Here is a 17,781-nt window from a genome sequence, read left to right as displayed (position 1 = left end):
GCATGCAACGCTGCTCAGCCGCCCTCACGCCCTCCACCCTCAGGACGGGAGGCATGCCGGGAGTTGTAGTTTCTGCCAAACTCCCCCCCCCCCCCCCAAAAAATACTCCGTCTCCCCGTGGCTGCCGGTTTACACAGGGTAGATCTCCACAACCCCCCTCATCGGGGCTACCTGCGACGGGACTCACCGTCCTCGGCGTCTCCTCAGCACTCCCGCCAGGACGGACTGCGCGCGATCCCCGCCGAGTCGTTAGGAAACCGTTTTTCCCGCGCAAGTAGCCAGGCGCATGCGCACTGCAGCACCCGGGCCCCTGCGCGGGGCGTGGCACTGCGCATGCGCACTGCCGCTGGCGGCCGTTGGGGCCCTGCTGAGGGGCTGGGGGCAGGTAGGGGTTGGAGGGGAGGGGGCGGTTGCATTTTGGGGCCCCCGTAGTGCTTCATGTATGTATTTTCTGTAACATTTATGGTATTAAAAACGCTATCGTAGAGTTTCTGGCTGTACCGCTTGGGAGGAAGTGTAGGGCTGGGGAGCAGCAGCTTGGCTTTCCCTGTTGCTCCCCTCCTGCCTCTGTGGTGCCTGGTAGGACAAAATCAGCAGTGCGTATTATTAAGGGAGCCCTTAGGAGATTGAGGGAGAAGGGGGTGGGAGAGTTATTGGCCTCGCTATGCTATACTAGGTTTGCACTGCCTGGTTAATAGTGATGGTACCAAGTTAGGGGTTGCCATAAGTTATGTGTATGTCTCAGGTGAGCTGGAGAAGTTGGGGGGGGGGGATGTTTTCTCTGTTTTTACTTCTGCTTTATGCATGGTCTGATTGGAGATTTTTCTGTGAAGTAAATAAATTCAATTCTGTCTTCTCCTGAGTAATTGGCTTAACTGGAACAAGTTGACTTCTCACACTCTCCTCGCCTTGGATTTGTATAGCAGTGCAAAACACAGTGTTCTGCATTTTTAATTCCTTCAGCTTATCTCTCATTGCCAACCTGCTGGGGCAGGCATGCTAAGAGCCCAGGATGCCCTCCGGCGCCTCCGGCCCTGCTGCTGCGCGTGCCTGGCACAACTTCCAGCCTCCCGCCTGGCCCGGCGCTCGCTGCACCGGCAGCCTCTGCACCCCGAGTGGGCAGCCCTTGCTGAGAAGCAGCTGAAAGGCAAGAACCCGAAGGATTTAATCTGGCGCACCCCCGAAGGCATCGACATCAAGCCCTTGTATTCCAAGAGGGACACGGAGAACCTTCCTGAGGAGCTGCCGGGGGTGAAGCCTTTCACACGAGGACCCTACCCAACCATGTACACGTACAGGCCGTGGACCATCCGCCAGTATGCTGGCTTCAGCACCGTGGAGGAGAGCAACAAGTTCTACAAGGACAACATTAAAGGTAAGACAGGTTGTTTGGTAGAGGACATGCTCTGGCAAAGCAACAGAGAGCGACCACATGGGGAACTATATAATGAATGTGATCATTCAGCCTTCCAAGTTTTGACTTCTGCTAGCTTCTTTTCGGTTGCACTTTTTAGATCGTTTCTCTGACTATCCTGGTTTGATTTTACCGTTGAGATGGAAAAATGTCTGTTATGTGCTATTTTTAGATATTCTGCTTTGACATTGACAGAGACAAAATTTGGCATCATCCCAGGGTCCAGCCAGCAGAGTGTGGAGCACTTTAGTCTCATTTTGTGATCATGAGAGAGGTTTGCAGTGGAAAAATCTGCTGAACTTTGTCACTTGGTTAAACTTCTGATAGTGCATTCTGACATTTTGTTTTCCTCTCGTATTGTTAGTTTTAAATGTATTCATATGATAGTATATGAGTAGGGTATTAGTAAAACTACGTCCCTAAAGTTTGATAATTTCCTTGAGAACAGTATTTCTGCAGAGTATTGTGCTTTATAGCAGTTCTTTTGGATAATAGCTAAAGTATCATCATAATATACTATTCAGACATGAATAGTATATTATCAAAGCCACTGCTAAAAAGTGGTCTGATCTCGACAGAATGCAGCATTCGTTTTGCAACAGCCATTGGTTTGCACCTAGTACCTTTGAAGAGTAGCTAATTATAACCTTGCCAGTCTAAAATTTGCATTCTGGGAAAAACTCTGAGAAGTTTTTTTTATCCCCATTTATTGATGTTCCTGCTCAAAATGTCAATTCTCGGATGGCAGGAAGCGCTGGTTTCCTTACCAGTGTTTGCTAGGAGGAAGCAGACTAATATTGACTGCCATCATATTCTTGCAAGTATGTCTTTTTGATTCCATCCATTTATTAAAACCTCAGTAAATTAACAAATCACAAATATAGAACATTAAAGATCTGCAAACAAATATTTTAACAGAAAAACTTATGCTTGTACTATGTTACTATGTGAATTTGGCCTAGTTGTTCGTAAAGCAATTTAAATCATTTAATCACTCTGCAATTAGAGGAATGCTGGAGGAGATTTCATTATCCATCCACAGAATCACTGAATTCCTATCAGTGGGCCAAGCTATGAAATCAATAAAAATTTAAACTGCTGTCACTGTACTTCAAAGCTAACATGTAGCTTTTTAGACCAACAAGAGTAGCTGGTATCTGACAAGAGTTCTGCTGATGCTGAGTTGCCAAAGTAGTAGATAGAGTTTTTCTTCAGAAGCAGCAACACCAGTGACTGTATTTAGTGAGGTTTCAAATACTGTTTTTACGTTGCTGAAACAAGTCTGACAGAGCTTGAACTGCCTAATTCACTGCTTTATATGAATAACTTAGTGCAGATTTTAGTAATGCAGCACTTCACATTAGGAATAAACAACATATGTGAGCAGCGAGCAGGGTATCAGTGTGTTTGCTTGTGTTTAAACTGCAATAAAGATGAGATAATATGATTTGCACTTGTCTCCAGCTAAGCCAAGTACAGTTAGTGTATGTGAGCCACAATACTGTCCATGTATCCACATTTAACTTATTGGATGAGCAGCTACTCACTGATTTAATAACCATGTTTTGATTGTGTGGTTCAGGTCAACAGACCACATCTTTTTTTCTTAGTTAAAAACTTTTTCATTTAAAGCTTAAGTTCTGCATAGGTTAGAAAACTTTGGGCAAGTTTGGGGAGGGAACTGTCTTCAACATCAAAAATGTTTTATCAGCCAAGCCTAGGTGATTTGAAATAAAAATAACCCTTTTCTTAAAGCAAACCTGTTTAACACTTTGGAATCAATCTCTCTTTGTCTTTTTTTCCAGCTGGCCAGCAGGGATTGTCAGTTGCTTTTGATCTAGCCACCCATCGTGGTTATGATTCAGACAATCCACGAGTTCGAGGGGATGTTGGAATGGCTGGAGTTGCCATTGATACCGTGGAGGACACCAAAATCCTTTTTGATGGAATACCTTTGGAGAAAATGTCCGTTTCTATGACTATGAATGGGGCAGTGATTCCTGTGCTGGCAACATTCATTGTAACTGGAGAAGAGCAGGGAGTGCCCCAAGCCAAACTGACAGGGACAATCCAAAATGACATATTGAAGGAGTTCATGGTCCGAAATACATATATTTTCCCCCCAGAACCATCAATGCGGATTATTGCTGACATTTTTCAGTATACCTCAAAGGTATTGTTGAAGTCTAATTACTTCTGTTCTATCAAGTTAACTGTACTTGGCAGAGCTCTTTGTAGAACAAGGCAGAAGAGAGAGAGACTTCTCATAGTGAAGATTAAATGGTCGTGGAAAGAGGAGGGAGGAGAAGTTAAGATCCCAAATCACTTGAAGTGTGCTCTCTAGGGTTATTAAGGCAACCTCAACTCTTAAGATAAGGCTAAGCCTGAAAGGAAGTCAGGAAGCTTGTAGGCAAGGAGTAGAGAGGCTATATTTTACACAAAAAGTGATAAAAGAAATCACATGGTTAAGAAGTATAGCGCAGCTATAAGTTGGAGCAAAAAGATAAGACATCTGGGGACTTCAGCTATGAAATGGAGCACAAGAAGGAGATAAGAAAGGAAGAAAGTTTGATGGTACCAAATATTTTCTTATTTGCAATTTCTTTGGAGAGATGGAACACAGCCTGTAATCAAGTCAAAAGAGAAAGAGGCTTATCATGGTGAATGATAGTATAAGCACAATGAATAATGCAAAAAAAAAAAAAGCATATTTACTATATCGAGAGGGAAATACTACTCTGAAGTGAAATTCACGCCCGCAAACACAGCCTAATGGAGATATATTTTAATGGTGTTTTACAAGGAATGGACTATTTGTGAACACTGATAGTACAGTTTCCTCCTTTCTGTTGTAATACACTGTTGTTTTTTATTTTTGCAGCATATGCCAAAATTTAATTCAATTTCAATTAGTGGATACCATATGCAAGAGGCAGGAGCTGATGCCATTCTGGAATTAGCTTATACTATAGCTGATGGCTTGGAATACTGCAGAACTGGACTTAAAGCAGGCCTTACCATTGATGAATTTGCACCAAGGTGAGAAAAACAGATCTGCAAATGCAAAACTCACTCCAGAAGGGTGAATAAAATCTCTAGAACTTGAAATGTACTTCAGTATTTCTGCACAAGTAACATTATCAATGCCCATATTGCAGGTGGATCTTTTTTTGTTTGTTTGTTATGCAATTTCAGCAGTGTGAAAATATGTGTGGTTCAGTAGACACGTAATTTACATCTATGCTAATAAACTGAATAAAGCTTATTCAGAAGCCCAAACATTGCCAAGGTCTGTTGTGACAATTGGTCTTGGGGCCAGAAAGACCCATAGTCTTTATATGACATCTAGTGCAGATTTCAGAATCCGTCAAGAGCTCTGGTTGTTGTTTTATGCTAAAGTATCATTGAATCTTCTGATCACTAACACTACTTTGATTTATTTGGAAAAAATCTACTTATCAAAGAAAAGTTCAGGTAATTGAGCATTTACAGCATTTGCAGGTTAGAAGTTTCCTAAAAAGTCTCTTTCTTTTTGGCCAGCGTGCATCATATATAGCTTGACTCTGCAACAGGCTGTCCAAATCAGGTGAATTAACCCCTGTTTCCAAGATTTGTGACAACACTGAAATTGGATTTACAGAAAAAGAAAATGCTTTATTTCATAGATTCTTTCTCACCAGGAAATATAAAGAGCCTTAGCAGATTGTTTTGGTAACAAATTGACTGTTAAAAAGTGTGCTTTTGTATAAAGAGTAGTACTTGTTTTAACTGTACATATTTACTTTCATAGGTCAAAGAAAGTATAAATGGGGAAAAGTAGTTCATCACTGTTTCTTGTTATATGGTCCAGTTTGGAACTGTTGCTTGATTTGGGTTTTAATTAAATTCTTCAGGAGAAGGATGAATGCACACTTGCAACATTTTCTTATTCTAATTAGCTCATGAACCTTATACACTGCAGTAAATTGTGCCTAGGAGCTTTCCCTGGCACTAGAGTAGTGCTCCTATTCTAGTGGATGCTGATTGTCTGTATTAGTGACCTGTGCCAGTGACATTTGCTGAAGACACTTTAACAATTATATTGACACCATTGCTACTGCTATTGGCCTGCACTCATCCTGTTTGGAGACTACATTTATTAGTGTGGATCTGTGCCATTCCATTACAAGTGGCATCGGTGTCTGAGATCATTCCCATCATCTTATATAAGAGTTATATATTTAAAATAAATCAACTTGCCACATGACTCTTCCATTACTTAAATAGAATTATTAGAATTGTTTAGTATTTTATCCTGTCCATGTGCTCTCATTTCAGACTTTCTTTCTTCTGGGGAATTGGCATGAACTTCTATATGGAAATAGCTAAGCTAAGAGCTGGGAGGCGGCTGTGGGCTCATCTAATAGAGAAAATGTTTAAGCCCAAGGATCCCAAGTCTCTTCTTCTGAGAGCTCATTGTCAGACTTCAGGCTGGTCACTCACTGAGCAGGTTAGAAATTGGTCTTCAATTTGTGATTTATAATGTACATGATTTATGTAAGTCCTCAAGCTTCATATATCTAAAGGGTGTTACTGCTTTTACTAGCAAAGATGCAGCTTTCTAAATGAGACAACTTATTTTATTTTGACAGGTGCACACGCTAATATTTGATCCATCTTTTTGATTACAAAAAAAGGAAGGCTGTTGAACACCAGCAGTGTTGCTTTCCAAATTGCTTCTTTGGGAACACTTCAATATTTTGGGCTACCCTAAATTGCTCAATTAAAAGCATTGAAATTAAAGGCTTTAGATTATAATCACAAAATAATTTAGATGTGGTGATATCCAGAGTCTCAGTGCTGCCTAACTTTTCACAGTCTCGTTTCATTTTCATATTGGGCTCACTGTCTTAAGCATCTGTGCTCCTATTCTAAGATACTGAAATGAAAATATGATCCCAAACAGTTGAGTGGATAGGTAAATGCAGAGAGGTGCTTATATTAATGCAGGAATGACTGATTAAGCTCTCTCATGGATTGATTATATTAGTTATCCTTTGAGAATGTGGCCAAATGGAGCAGTTAGCAGCACCCTTGTCTCAAACTCACTTTGTTGAAAATGCATTCTGGTAGTCAAGGAAGTCATTTACACCCCTATCTCTAGTTGCTTGAGAGACCAGTGCTGGTTACAGCTCCTCAGCTTTTCTGAAAATGGGTACTCTTTCTGCTATTTCTTTTGAGTTATGCTACTTTACAACAAGAAAATAACTCTGAGTACTACATATATAGTTACTTAAATGACATCAGAACTGGATTTCAGTTCTTACTGTGAGGACTGCTTCCCGAAAAAAGTCATGTGATAAGTCTTATGTTTAGATTCTATTCTGATTGCGAACATTGTTATTTAACTTCCTTGTCTTGGTTTTATTTTATTTTTTTTCCTTAAATGCAATATACAATATTTCTGTCACAGGAATACAGTAAAACTGACTTTTGTAACAGTGGCCTTTATGGGTTCTCAGATTAGAACAGTTGTGTGAGTTAAAATAATTAACAATAACAGACATATGCAGCAGGTGATTCTTTACCCCGTTTTAGCATACGAGTCCCCTCGCCGGAGATCATCATAACTATTCTTTGACTATAAGGACACATAAATAAATCTTGACTATCAAGATGTTTAAAATGAGCTGAGAAAAATCTTGGTCAAAAGGCTAAATTATATTCTGTTAAATTGTTTTGGTTAATATCCCAGTTCTCCTGTTGATGTCTTTCAATTTTACAGCATCATGAAGTTTCAGCACTAACTCCTATCTTTTGTAATGCTGTTATTAATGAAAATATTAAATACGTTTTGTTCCAAAACAGATCTTGAGGATCTTGACTAGTAACCTACCTGCCAGATATGCTTTTCATACCTCCAAGACTTTTGGAATTCCGGGATGGAAGTTCTTCAGACTAACCATTCCTTCTTAAGCTGTAATATGCCTCAGGCACTTGGCAGGACGTTTATGCTTTAATTCTCTCCTTTTCCTCCCAGGATCCCTTCAACAATATTATTCGTACTGCAATCGAAGCAATGGCTGCGGTGTTTGGAGGTACACAGTCCTTGCACACAAATTCATTCGATGAAGCCTTGGGTTTGCCTACAGTGAAGAGCGCTCGCATTGCTCGGAACACGCAGATCATAATACAAGAGGAATCAGGTATTCCTAAAGTGGCAGACCCCTGGGGGGGATCTTACCTCATGGAGTGCCTCACCAATGATGTCTATGAAGCTGCTTTAAAGGTCAGACTGCATGTTTTTTGTTTTATTTATTTATTTGTTATAATCTGGTTTAGGAGCATCACGTTTTATTTCAGAAATGTCTTTTTAGGGGTTATTTGGCATATTATTAGCTTACTGTGAAGGAATTCTTTTACAGTCCTGCTCTATTACTTTTTTGTAAGTGAACCTGATAAAAATACACTATATGTGTGTGTTTGTGTTTGTGTGTGTGTATCTATATGGACTTCAACCTTTCAGCAGGTTATGTTTAGAAAGGAAATATTTCCATTTGGAACAAATAATCAGAATCTGTCAACTTCTCATGTGCTGTGGGGATTCCTCATTTCCTCATTTTCTTGTATCTCTGTAGTTTGTCCATAAAAACAAAGATTCTATAGAAGAAGTCAAACCAGTCTACTAGATGCATGTCTGTGGTATTCTGCTCAAAACCTTAAAACTAGTTCTTAACTGCAAAATTTTATAACTGAGCATGTAGGCAGGCAGCTGTCTGGCCATACATATGATGGGCTCGTTATGTAGAACCCAGGGTTTTTGTTTCTTTCTGCACAGGAGTGGTCTGGGGCAATCCCAAAGAAATTTATCTACCTATATATCTGCAAGATTAGGCTGTGAAGCTAAATCTTTTAGTGATTCTCCTTTTGAGCAAATTACTGCTTTTATGAAAAGTCTCTAAGCCTGTAAATTAACTAAAATAGATTTAAACTCTAACCTGGGACTGTACACACTGCTGTATTATCACCCTGTGGTTTTAGTCCATGTCAACTAAAACGTTTCTAGACAGGACCTAGGCATGCTCTGAGGACCATTTTCAGTAGGTAATTGCAATACAGTCAAACTGTTTTGGTGAGGAAGGGGCTGTAATTGTGTATCCAAATTTTTAATAGCAGAAGAACAGAAGAAGAAAAGCTAGATTTCTGAAACTTTTTACTACATATTTTTTTTCCATTCTTTTAATTTCTCAGCTCATTGAGGAGATTGAAGAAATGGGTGGAATGGCCAAAGCTGTAGCTGAAGGAATCCCCAAACTTCGGATTGAAGAGTGTGCAGCTCGGAGACAAGCCAGGATTGACTCTGGTAGGGAGCAGGAAGATGTAAGAAATGAAGAATTCCGTTTAAGAGTTTTTTTTTTTTACACACACATTTTCATTTCTTTTCACTTCTTTGATTAAGTTTAACAGATTGTTACTAGTAGAACAGAAGGATTTCAGTTGAATAACAGTGAAAGATTCTCAAGTAAATATCAGTGCATGGGAGTCTGTCAAGAAAAATGAATGAAAACAGTCTTGCTTGACAAATTTAAAACTAGACTAGATAAAGCTGTAGAAAAATTATCTTTAAATTGTGAATTATGTCTTCTGAATATAAAAATGTGGCCACCAGCAGATGGCAGTATGGAATATATATGGCCAGAATTCTGTTTTTGCTTGAGAAATTCTAATTTTTACTGAAGACCAGAAAACTGCAGTTATCTCAAATCAGAGGGGATACAGTTCTTCATGCACTGTTTGTATATATGTATGTATGTATGTATATATATCCCTGTGTGTGCGTATTCTACGTTTTATAGTTTGTGTTCCAGTAGCAGAAACCAGAAATAACTCTAACATAAAAAGAGATATATAAGCTTTTTCATTTGGAAGATAAGTTTGAAGCAGGTGCTAAGACCATTAGAGAATAATAAAATCAATATTCTGTAAAAAGCTCTGTATCTCCTCTCCCAAGGTGAATTACTTCACGTTGGCATCCATATTGGCAGAAAACTGCAACTTGATAAATTTATTTTTATTCATGAGGAATAGTTTAAGATGGAAACTTCATTTTCTTATTCTTCTGGTAAATCAGAAGAGTAAATCTGGTGCTGTGCTAGAGAGGGGTGTCTCTGCTCATTTCTGTAAGATTAAACTATGCAAATTTTAGAAGGTAATATATGTTAGTGTGTTCTTACTAAATTAGTTTGTAAGCTAAGCAGTATTCTTTTTTGAATTGGTTTTCTATGTTAGTATTCACTGAACTGAATATTCTTACATCTAACCATCTTTAATCATAATGAAAAATACAGGCCTAGATCCTTCCTGAAAAAAGCAAATTTTGAATATTTGAAATGTCAAAACTGTTCTAAAGCAAAGCTCAAAATTTTCCTGTGATATAATTATTGTGTTCTTTCACAACAGTTTACAACTCTAGTTTCTGGTGTTTCTGTTGGAAATAGGTTCTGAAGTAATTGTTGGAGTAAACAAGCACCAGCTAGAAAAAGAGGAGACAGTTGAAGTTCTGGCTATTGATAATACTTCAGTCCGTAACAAGCAGATTGAGAAGATTAATAAGGTGGGACTTACCTTCCCAAAAGTAAAAGTCCTTATACTTTCAGAGAGTACAAAAGTAAATATTAGGGGAATGTGGCTTGCCAAATAAAAATGACTCTCAAATTTGGGAGGATCGAGTCTAAAACCTAGTGGAGAAGCTGGATTTCTGTTTAACAGCTTTAGCGTAGATTGATGGAGACCTCAAAGAAACACAGTATTAAAATCCAAAAATGTTTTGTATTTGTAACAAAAATGTTTTCAGTATGTTCATTTGGTTTTAATCATTGGAGCATTTGGAATGTCTCAGAAATATATCTGATCTTTCAAATCAAGAGCTTTACATTTTCTGAAAATAGAAAATAACTGTAATTTTTTTTCTAAAAGTGTGTAACATTTCAACACTCAGACTACTTGGTGCAGTCTGTCAGATACTATTAAGAAATGCTGTTTACAATCAGTAGTCAAGATTGAGTTTTACAATTAGTTAAAAAAAAAAGTGGAGAAAATTGCTTTAGAGTTACTTAATGGACTTGTACACATGCTTTACAACCAGAACAGCCTTTTTAATTTTAGCCTTTTTGAAAAATAAGGTGTAGGTTGACAATGGTTGAATTAGTGTCTCCAACATAAATATCTGAAAACAGAAGATCTTAGCAGAACATGCTGGACTTCACCTTGTTTGATTTAATTTGTTTACTCTCCACTGAAGGTGAAGGCTAGTAGAGACCAAGCAGCAGCCCAGCAGTGTCTTGATGCTCTAACACAGTGTGCTGCCACTGGGGAAGGCAACTTACTGGCAGTTGCAGTGGATGCAGCACGTGCAAGGTATGGCGGGGGGATTGAAATATCTAACTTCTATTAAATTTTTAATGTTCATTTTCATCTCTCAACAGTTTTGAAGTCTTCTGAAGTTTGACCTGTCAAGATATTTGGGCTTTCTATTCAGAGGTGGAAGTAAAAGGTGGTTGCAGTTTGACTGTTATGGTTTGCAGTCTCTTAAAGCTATGCTTTAATATCTTTTTAAGAACAGCATGGATACTATTAAGAACCCATATGGATATAATTGAGTTATCACAAAGCACAAGCTTTTTCCAGTTTCAGAATGTAACTAGATTTCCCTGATTTGCCACCCTTCTGTTTTGTAGGTCAGAGAGATTTAAAGTGTTTGAAATGTGCAAAGGGATGCACACAGTCTCCTGGTCTGCTGCTTCATCCTTCCTTGCACCACAAATTGGTGTGAAAACATTTTTTGGTTGCAGGAGAAATAAGCTCACTTTGTCAGGCCAAGATGTTAAAATGTAAAAGGAGAGTGAGGCATCCTTTAGAGTCTTGCAGAACACATACTCTTTTTATCTAAGGTATTTAAGACTGTTCTAATCCAGTGGCCCTGAAATGAGCAAACTGAACCTATTCTTTACTGAGTACTGTCTTATTTTTTACTGTGATTTTTTTCAAAATCCTTCATTCCTCTTTGTTCAACACTAATAGCCACATATTTAATACATTTGCTTCCAAAGAGAGCTTGTCAGGACTCTCAGCAGTATGTCAGCATTTGTCTTTGAACTGTGGAGGTCATTAGAGGATAATGCTAGCAGAGATTCGTGTCTTCCAGTTTCTCTACTCACTGACCTTTTTTTAATATTTGTAAATGCAGTAGTGCACTGCAACTCCTTTTTGTAAGTAAGGTGCAAATACAAAATAAAAATCTTGCATCTGCCTGTAGAACTGTGTAGCCTGTGTCCCCTATGGTATGACCATAGGAGGAAATCATCATTATATCTGATAAAGAGTGAAGGAGTTTTGTGAGTTCTGTGAGTGTCTACAGGGAGCTCTTCTGTAACGGACAACACCGGATAAAAGATGTTTAAGTGAAGATACTTCAAGTCTTAACAGGGGTGGATGGAGGCCAGTGCTACTGGCATGTTAGAGACCAACGCCTGCCTCTAACTGAATGGAAAAGATGGGTTTTCAGGATGAAGGAAAGTAATTTTAAGGGCTACAGATTAATAGAATACAGAACAGAGAATATAGCTATTCTTCTATTCTCCACTTCAAAATCTACTAGACAAACTGCTAAACACCAGAGAATTGATTATTTAGATGCTCTGAAAAGAAAACTGCTGTGAAGGCTCTTCACTGTGGTTCAGGTAGTGTTTGATAAACTTTCTGGGATCCCACAGGTGTTGCAAAATTGAAGTATTACTTAATGGTATCAGTCAATTCTGAGACAAACACAGACAAGTTGCTTTATAACTCATACTGACTAAATCTAAAGCATTACTGAAATAATTCTGAAAAGAGTGGCAGACTAAGTTATGTTCACACAGAGCTGCACAGATACTGTCCATTTGGTACTATTTAACATTAGTTACTCTTCTAGACGGTGGTCCTCATGAGTCCAGATGTGAATTCCTTAGTATGCTGAGAAACAAAACAAAAAAATGGATAAAAGCAGAGAGCTTGCAAAATATACTTCCAGAGAGTGTGTGTGGCAGAGAGTACAGTCTTGAGTACAATTCACTGGCCATCTCTTTCTGAAAGCATGTGGGCAAGAAGTTGTAACTTGTCCAAAAAAACAATTACTATCCTATTTTAAAAGCATGGAGGATAGTTAATCTGGTTTTGGCTAAGACTAGTTTGTACCTAAATTTACATTTAGCTATAATGGCAAGAAAAAGTATAAATTCCACCTGATGAAATGTATTTATCAGTGACCAGATTGGATGGGGTTTCAAACTATTATAAGGGTAGTATTTTTCTTCATTTCACTTTGACAGAGTATGTAACAAATTGTATTCACTTCTTTGTATGTATGTATTTATGTGTGCATTCCTTATTCTCTTCCCATTCACACATAATTTTGCTGAATATATTGATGAAAAATATCATGAGATGCTCAGCAGATCTGCATGATAGATTTTTCACAGAAAGATAAGTAGAAGATTTTTACATGCTTTGAGGCAGAGAATTTAAAATTTAATTTGCTGAAACATTTTGCTGTGAAACAGCCTTAGTTGCATTGTCCTTTGTAACATTACTTTTCACATCAGAAAAATGTGTGAGATTTTTATTATATTTTTTAATAAATACTCTTAAATGTTCTATTAGTGGATGACAGTAGAGAAAGTCAGATGCTTACAGTTGTAGAGCCGAAGGAGAGCTGTGTATGATTGAATCTGCTCCTGGCTCAAGGCAAATAATTGGGCCACTGTATCCGCTGTTTTTATATAATACTGATAGCATTAATGATTTGCTTCTGTACTTTAGGTGCACCGTTGGAGAAATAACAGATGCAATGAAGAAGGTGTTTGGGGAGCATAAAGCTAGTGACCGAATGGTGAGTGGAGCTTATCGCCAGGAGTTTGGAGAGAGTGATGAAATTCTTTATGCCATCAATAGGTAAGAATAACTCCTAAAGAAACTGAACGCAGCGTCACACTGAATCCATTTGGCTTTTGTAATAGTGCTTGAAGCGTTCCCCGAGACATGGGTACAAGTTAGCAGTAATCAATCCCAAAAATGATTGCAGAACAAAACAAGCATTGCACACACATTCTCGTGCCTGTAAGCAGAATGAAAAGAGTACAGTGCAATAAGAGGGCAGTCAAAGCTTTTATTGGCTTATAAGCAAAATTCACCAGGTGGTTTAATGTTTTGAGGATTTTGTTCAAATAGACCAGTCAGCCTAAAGATTAAGAATTTGAGAAACTTTGCCTGAAATTCTCATATACTGCATTGCTTCTTTCAAAGGCTATGTAATAATAATCTCTATAAATAACTCCAGGAATTCATATTTTCAAAATGGGGTTTTGTTCAGTCCATAAGTTATCCCTGCAGTTTCACTCTTAATGTTCCTAAAATTCTAAAGAAGCTTGGCCTGCAGAATAGAAGGGGTGCTAAGTAGTAGGCATCTGACTTCATATGTGATTTCTTAAAATCCTCTTCTTTGTATTATTTTGCGTTCCCATATTCTTATTTTGGCCTTAGATCCTCAAGCAGAAGCTTTGTCAGTCTTTCTCTGGTTTCCCAGCTCCCTTGACCTATTCCTTTCTAAACTGGCCAAGTCTCCCTCACCACCACTTTGTGAAGCTTTTTCCTGTCCTGACATCACCTCCTGGGGCTGTTCAAGCCTTAGTCATTAAGTGCTTTATTTTGAGTCACTTGAGTCGCTTGAGTACTCGAGTCGCTGGATTCCTATGGTGACTGCCCCAGCCATGTCAGCAGATGGTTTCACATCCATACAGTCTGTCATTAATAGAATGCATAAAAGTACAATATTTAAATAAAAAAAACCCTTTTAGTAGTATTTCTGAGAGTAATCTTAGTGTCCTAGTACAAGATGGAGACTGGCACTCTGACTGACAGTAAGATGTAAAATGAAAGATTGTTTTCTGAGGCTGTGGTTATACAGTTCTTTAATCAAACAGAAATCTGGACTGCCACTAACCTAGGAAAAAGGGAGGCACTGGAATGAGTGCCTAGTCATCCTTGTGCCCAGTTGAATGATGATGTGTAAATGCACAGGTCCAGGACCCATCTCTTTATCCTGTGTGCCATGTGAGTACTTTTGAAGTCATGGCTTGTTACTAAAAATCTGAGATTTATGCTTTAGTTGTTTGGAATTCTTTGCAGTGTTTGTATTGTTGCCGAGCCTAAAAATAGTGGAGGGTTTTTCTTGTATATATTGTTAAGGGTACTAAATATAAGAAATTCATGAGTAATCATTTAACATATGTGTTAAAAGTAGCATGTAGACTACATAGACCAACCATGACCTGGAAGTTCTTTGATTTAAGGTACAGAAATTATGCTACAGTTGCAGACAGTGTTTTTTGTTTGTTTGTTTTTATTTGTGGAAATGCTTTTAATGGATCTCAGTGACTTAGTGCTGCAACGTGTGTTTCCAATCAGAGTTAACAAGTTCATGGATCGCGAAGGGCGCAGGCCTCGTGTGCTTGTTGCAAAGATGGGTCAAGATGGCCATGACAGAGGAGCTAAAGTTATTGCTACAGGATTTGCAGACATTGGCTTTGACGTGGACATAGGTCCCCTCTTCCAGGTATGACTGAATTAACCGTGTCCATTTCAGTGTATTCTGAATGCAGGGATTCTCCCTGTGATGCTTGCTCAGCAACCAGGTTGAGCCTAAATGTGATCTGTAATTTAATTCCTCTTTTAAATAGACACCTCGAGAAGTGGCCCAGCAGGCGGTCGATGCAGATGTGCACTGTGTTGGTGTGAGCACCCTGGCAGCAGGTCATAAAGCTCTTGTGCCTGAGCTTATCAAAGAACTCAATGCCCTGGGCCGCCCAGACATTCTTGTCATATGTGGAGGCGTCATCCCGCCTCAGGTAAGGTCAATATCCAGTTCCATGAAAACCAGGAGACTGCTTTATTTCAGTTTCTGCCATTTTTAGCTATTTCCTATATGCCAGAGTCGAGTTACACTGTTGAAAGGTGCTGTGTGTGTTCACCAGGGTCAGTATAGATCTGCAGGATGGTCACAGTGCTGTCAGCTCTCATCGATGTGTCTTCTTGTACACCCTGTCCTGGTTTAACAGTGTTTGCTGGCTGGAATATTAAGTTGTGTTGTATAAAGACCAGCTTCAGAGGAGATATTCTTTATACTCGGTTGTTTCTGATTACCAGTACTTTGTGTGTTACTGATAAAGACTATCTCCTCTCATGAAAGTTCGCTTGGTTAGTTCAGTGTCACATCCAATTGTTTATTGAATATCTTCAAGGATCTGCCATTAATCTGATGCTAAACAGGTGAAACCTTTCCTGCTGGTGCTTTTTTAGTATTTCTTTTTTCTTAACTGTTTTTTCTTTCTGTTTCCCTTGATGTTGTCATGCCCTCACTGAGAGGTGATGGAAATGCTTTCTCAGGCCCAGCATATGGGATTGGGCACACACCTACTGCAATAGTCAATTTTCTGTTGCAATATTAACTATAGATCTTAAATTTCTTTTGAACAGGATTATGACTTCCTCTACGAAGCTGGCGTGACCAGTGTGTTTGGTCCAGGGACTCGTATTCCAAAAGCAGCTGTCCAAGTGCTCGATAATATTGAGAAGTGCCTGGATAAGAGGCAGCAATCTTTGTAATGCTGAAATTTCGCACAATTCAACCAGTCTTATAGCAATTGCTTCTAATCATCAGCAAGAGTTGGCCAGCCACATACCTTTGGTTCCACTGCCCAGTGGCATGGTGTTATGTGCTTTCTAAGAAAGTTATTAATTCTATGGCTTGTTCTATTTGAAGATTATTTATGTATGTATCCACATTAAAATTTTATCTCTAGAACTATGGAGGGAACTTAGTAAATGTTTTTTTGTTTTTTTTTTTTCCATGTGTACTGCTAAATAAAATAACTGTTTCAGCTGTTTGGTTATTCCATAGATCCCTTTTACATATGAATTACTTTTGAAATGTTGGAATCATATATTAGACAGACATTTTAGAGATAGAAGTCTTCAGCCAAAATCACTAAAGTTCAGCAGAGACATGATTGACTCCTACAACACTTAGATCTTAGTGTTAATCTGACTCAGCTCATTTAGAAAGGTCCAAGTAGATAAACCGTAGTGTTTCAAAGTTCATATTTTGTTTGATAGGATACAAATCCTGTATCTGGCAGTTATCCATACAGAAGCAGCTGTGCAGCGATGGCCCGTGTACATTGCTGCTCTTTCCTGATGCTGTCGTCTTCCTTAAATGGAGTTAATTTCCTTCCATCTCTCTTAATTCTGTGCTTGTGTCCAGTATTGCTCTTGCTATTCCAATATACTTAGCATTTGGACTCTTCACATCAGTGATTTTTTTGCCATTTTTATGTCCCTTCGAGGAGGAATTGAATTAATACATATAAAAGGCAAAGAGTAGGGCAAAATCCTTTGTGGTATCCTTAGAAAGGAAACAAAGGTGTGAGGGTCTGCTGGGGTCAGTCCCTGACGTTCTGGACTTACCCTCCTTCATTTCATTTTGCCTCGTTGCTCATTGTGTCACCTCATAAAATACTAAAGCCTCTATGTGATAACACTCACATAGCTGCCATGAAAGAGCATGTAGTGCACTTCTGAGAGGCTCAGCACCATCATTCTTTACATAAAGTGAGATTTTCTGCAGTTGGCTGGAATTAGCACATCCAGTCAATAGCACCTTGCCCTCCCTTCAAGGATTGCAGCTGATGAGATCTTTAATTAAAAGAAGCTTCCTTAGGAAAGCATCTGTGCTCGTACTCTCACATTGCTCAGAACTAAACAGGTTAATTGGCTTGCTGTGTTCTTCTCTCTGTATTTCTAATTAAAGTTGACAGTATTGACACCTAAGCAAATCTTTGTCTTTAAAACTCCATGAGGTTTTATCTTTGATTATTTATTAGCATCTGATTCAGGGCATGTTGCTATGGTTGAAATCAGAAGACACAGTAGCATCAGCAGTAAAAATACTATGTTCTATCTTTGCACAAGACCAACCTGTCTTGCCAGTCAACTGGAAAAGATGTAGTCAAAGTGTTTTTGACCTCTAAACTTTGTTATGACTTTAGTTTTATCTGTTTCTTCCTGTTTATGGCTTCTGCACTCTTTGGTAATGTATATCATTTAGAGAGACTTGCCTTACAGATTCTTTTTTAAAAACTCTAAAATTCTAATAATCTTTAAAATCAGCATTGTGTTCCCTTTGAGTTCAATAAAAAGTTCCCACCAACTTCAATTGGAATCGCTCCAGGCCTTTAATGTTCAAGGGGGGGACATTTAAAGTAGAAGATTAGGAGCGACTGAAGTACATTGAT

At 38.7% G+C, this 17,781-nt stretch overlaps 1 protein-coding gene across 1 annotated transcript; it reads left to right on the top strand.

The window, feature by feature from the left end:
• Positions 1-370: 370 nt before the first annotated feature.
• MMUT (methylmalonyl-CoA mutase) lies at positions 371-16,368 on the top strand. The gene is made up of 13 exons (XM_010223662.2): positions 371-385; positions 964-1,375; positions 3,220-3,587; positions 4,296-4,453; positions 5,732-5,903; positions 7,434-7,682; positions 8,645-8,756; positions 9,892-10,007; positions 10,695-10,810; positions 13,253-13,384; positions 14,897-15,044; positions 15,169-15,336; positions 15,965-16,368. Exons 2-13 carry the CDS (start codon positions 997-999, stop codon positions 16,091-16,093), a joined length of 2,247 nt encoding a protein of 748 aa, XP_010221964.2. The 5' UTR covers positions 371-385; positions 964-996; the 3' UTR covers positions 16,094-16,368.
• Positions 16,369-17,781: the final 1,413 nt, after the last annotated feature.

This window comes from Tinamus guttatus, unplaced genomic scaffold (genome assembly GCF_059628265.1).
Source record: "Tinamus guttatus ecotype Peru unplaced genomic scaffold, ASM5962826v1 Tinamus_guttatus_pri_ptg000055l, whole genome shotgun sequence".
Classification (NCBI taxonomy): domain Eukaryota; kingdom Metazoa; phylum Chordata; class Aves; order Tinamiformes; family Tinamidae; genus Tinamus; species Tinamus guttatus.
The sequence above is the reverse complement of the archived record's forward strand: the minus strand, read 5'-3'. Positions and strand labels throughout refer to the sequence as shown.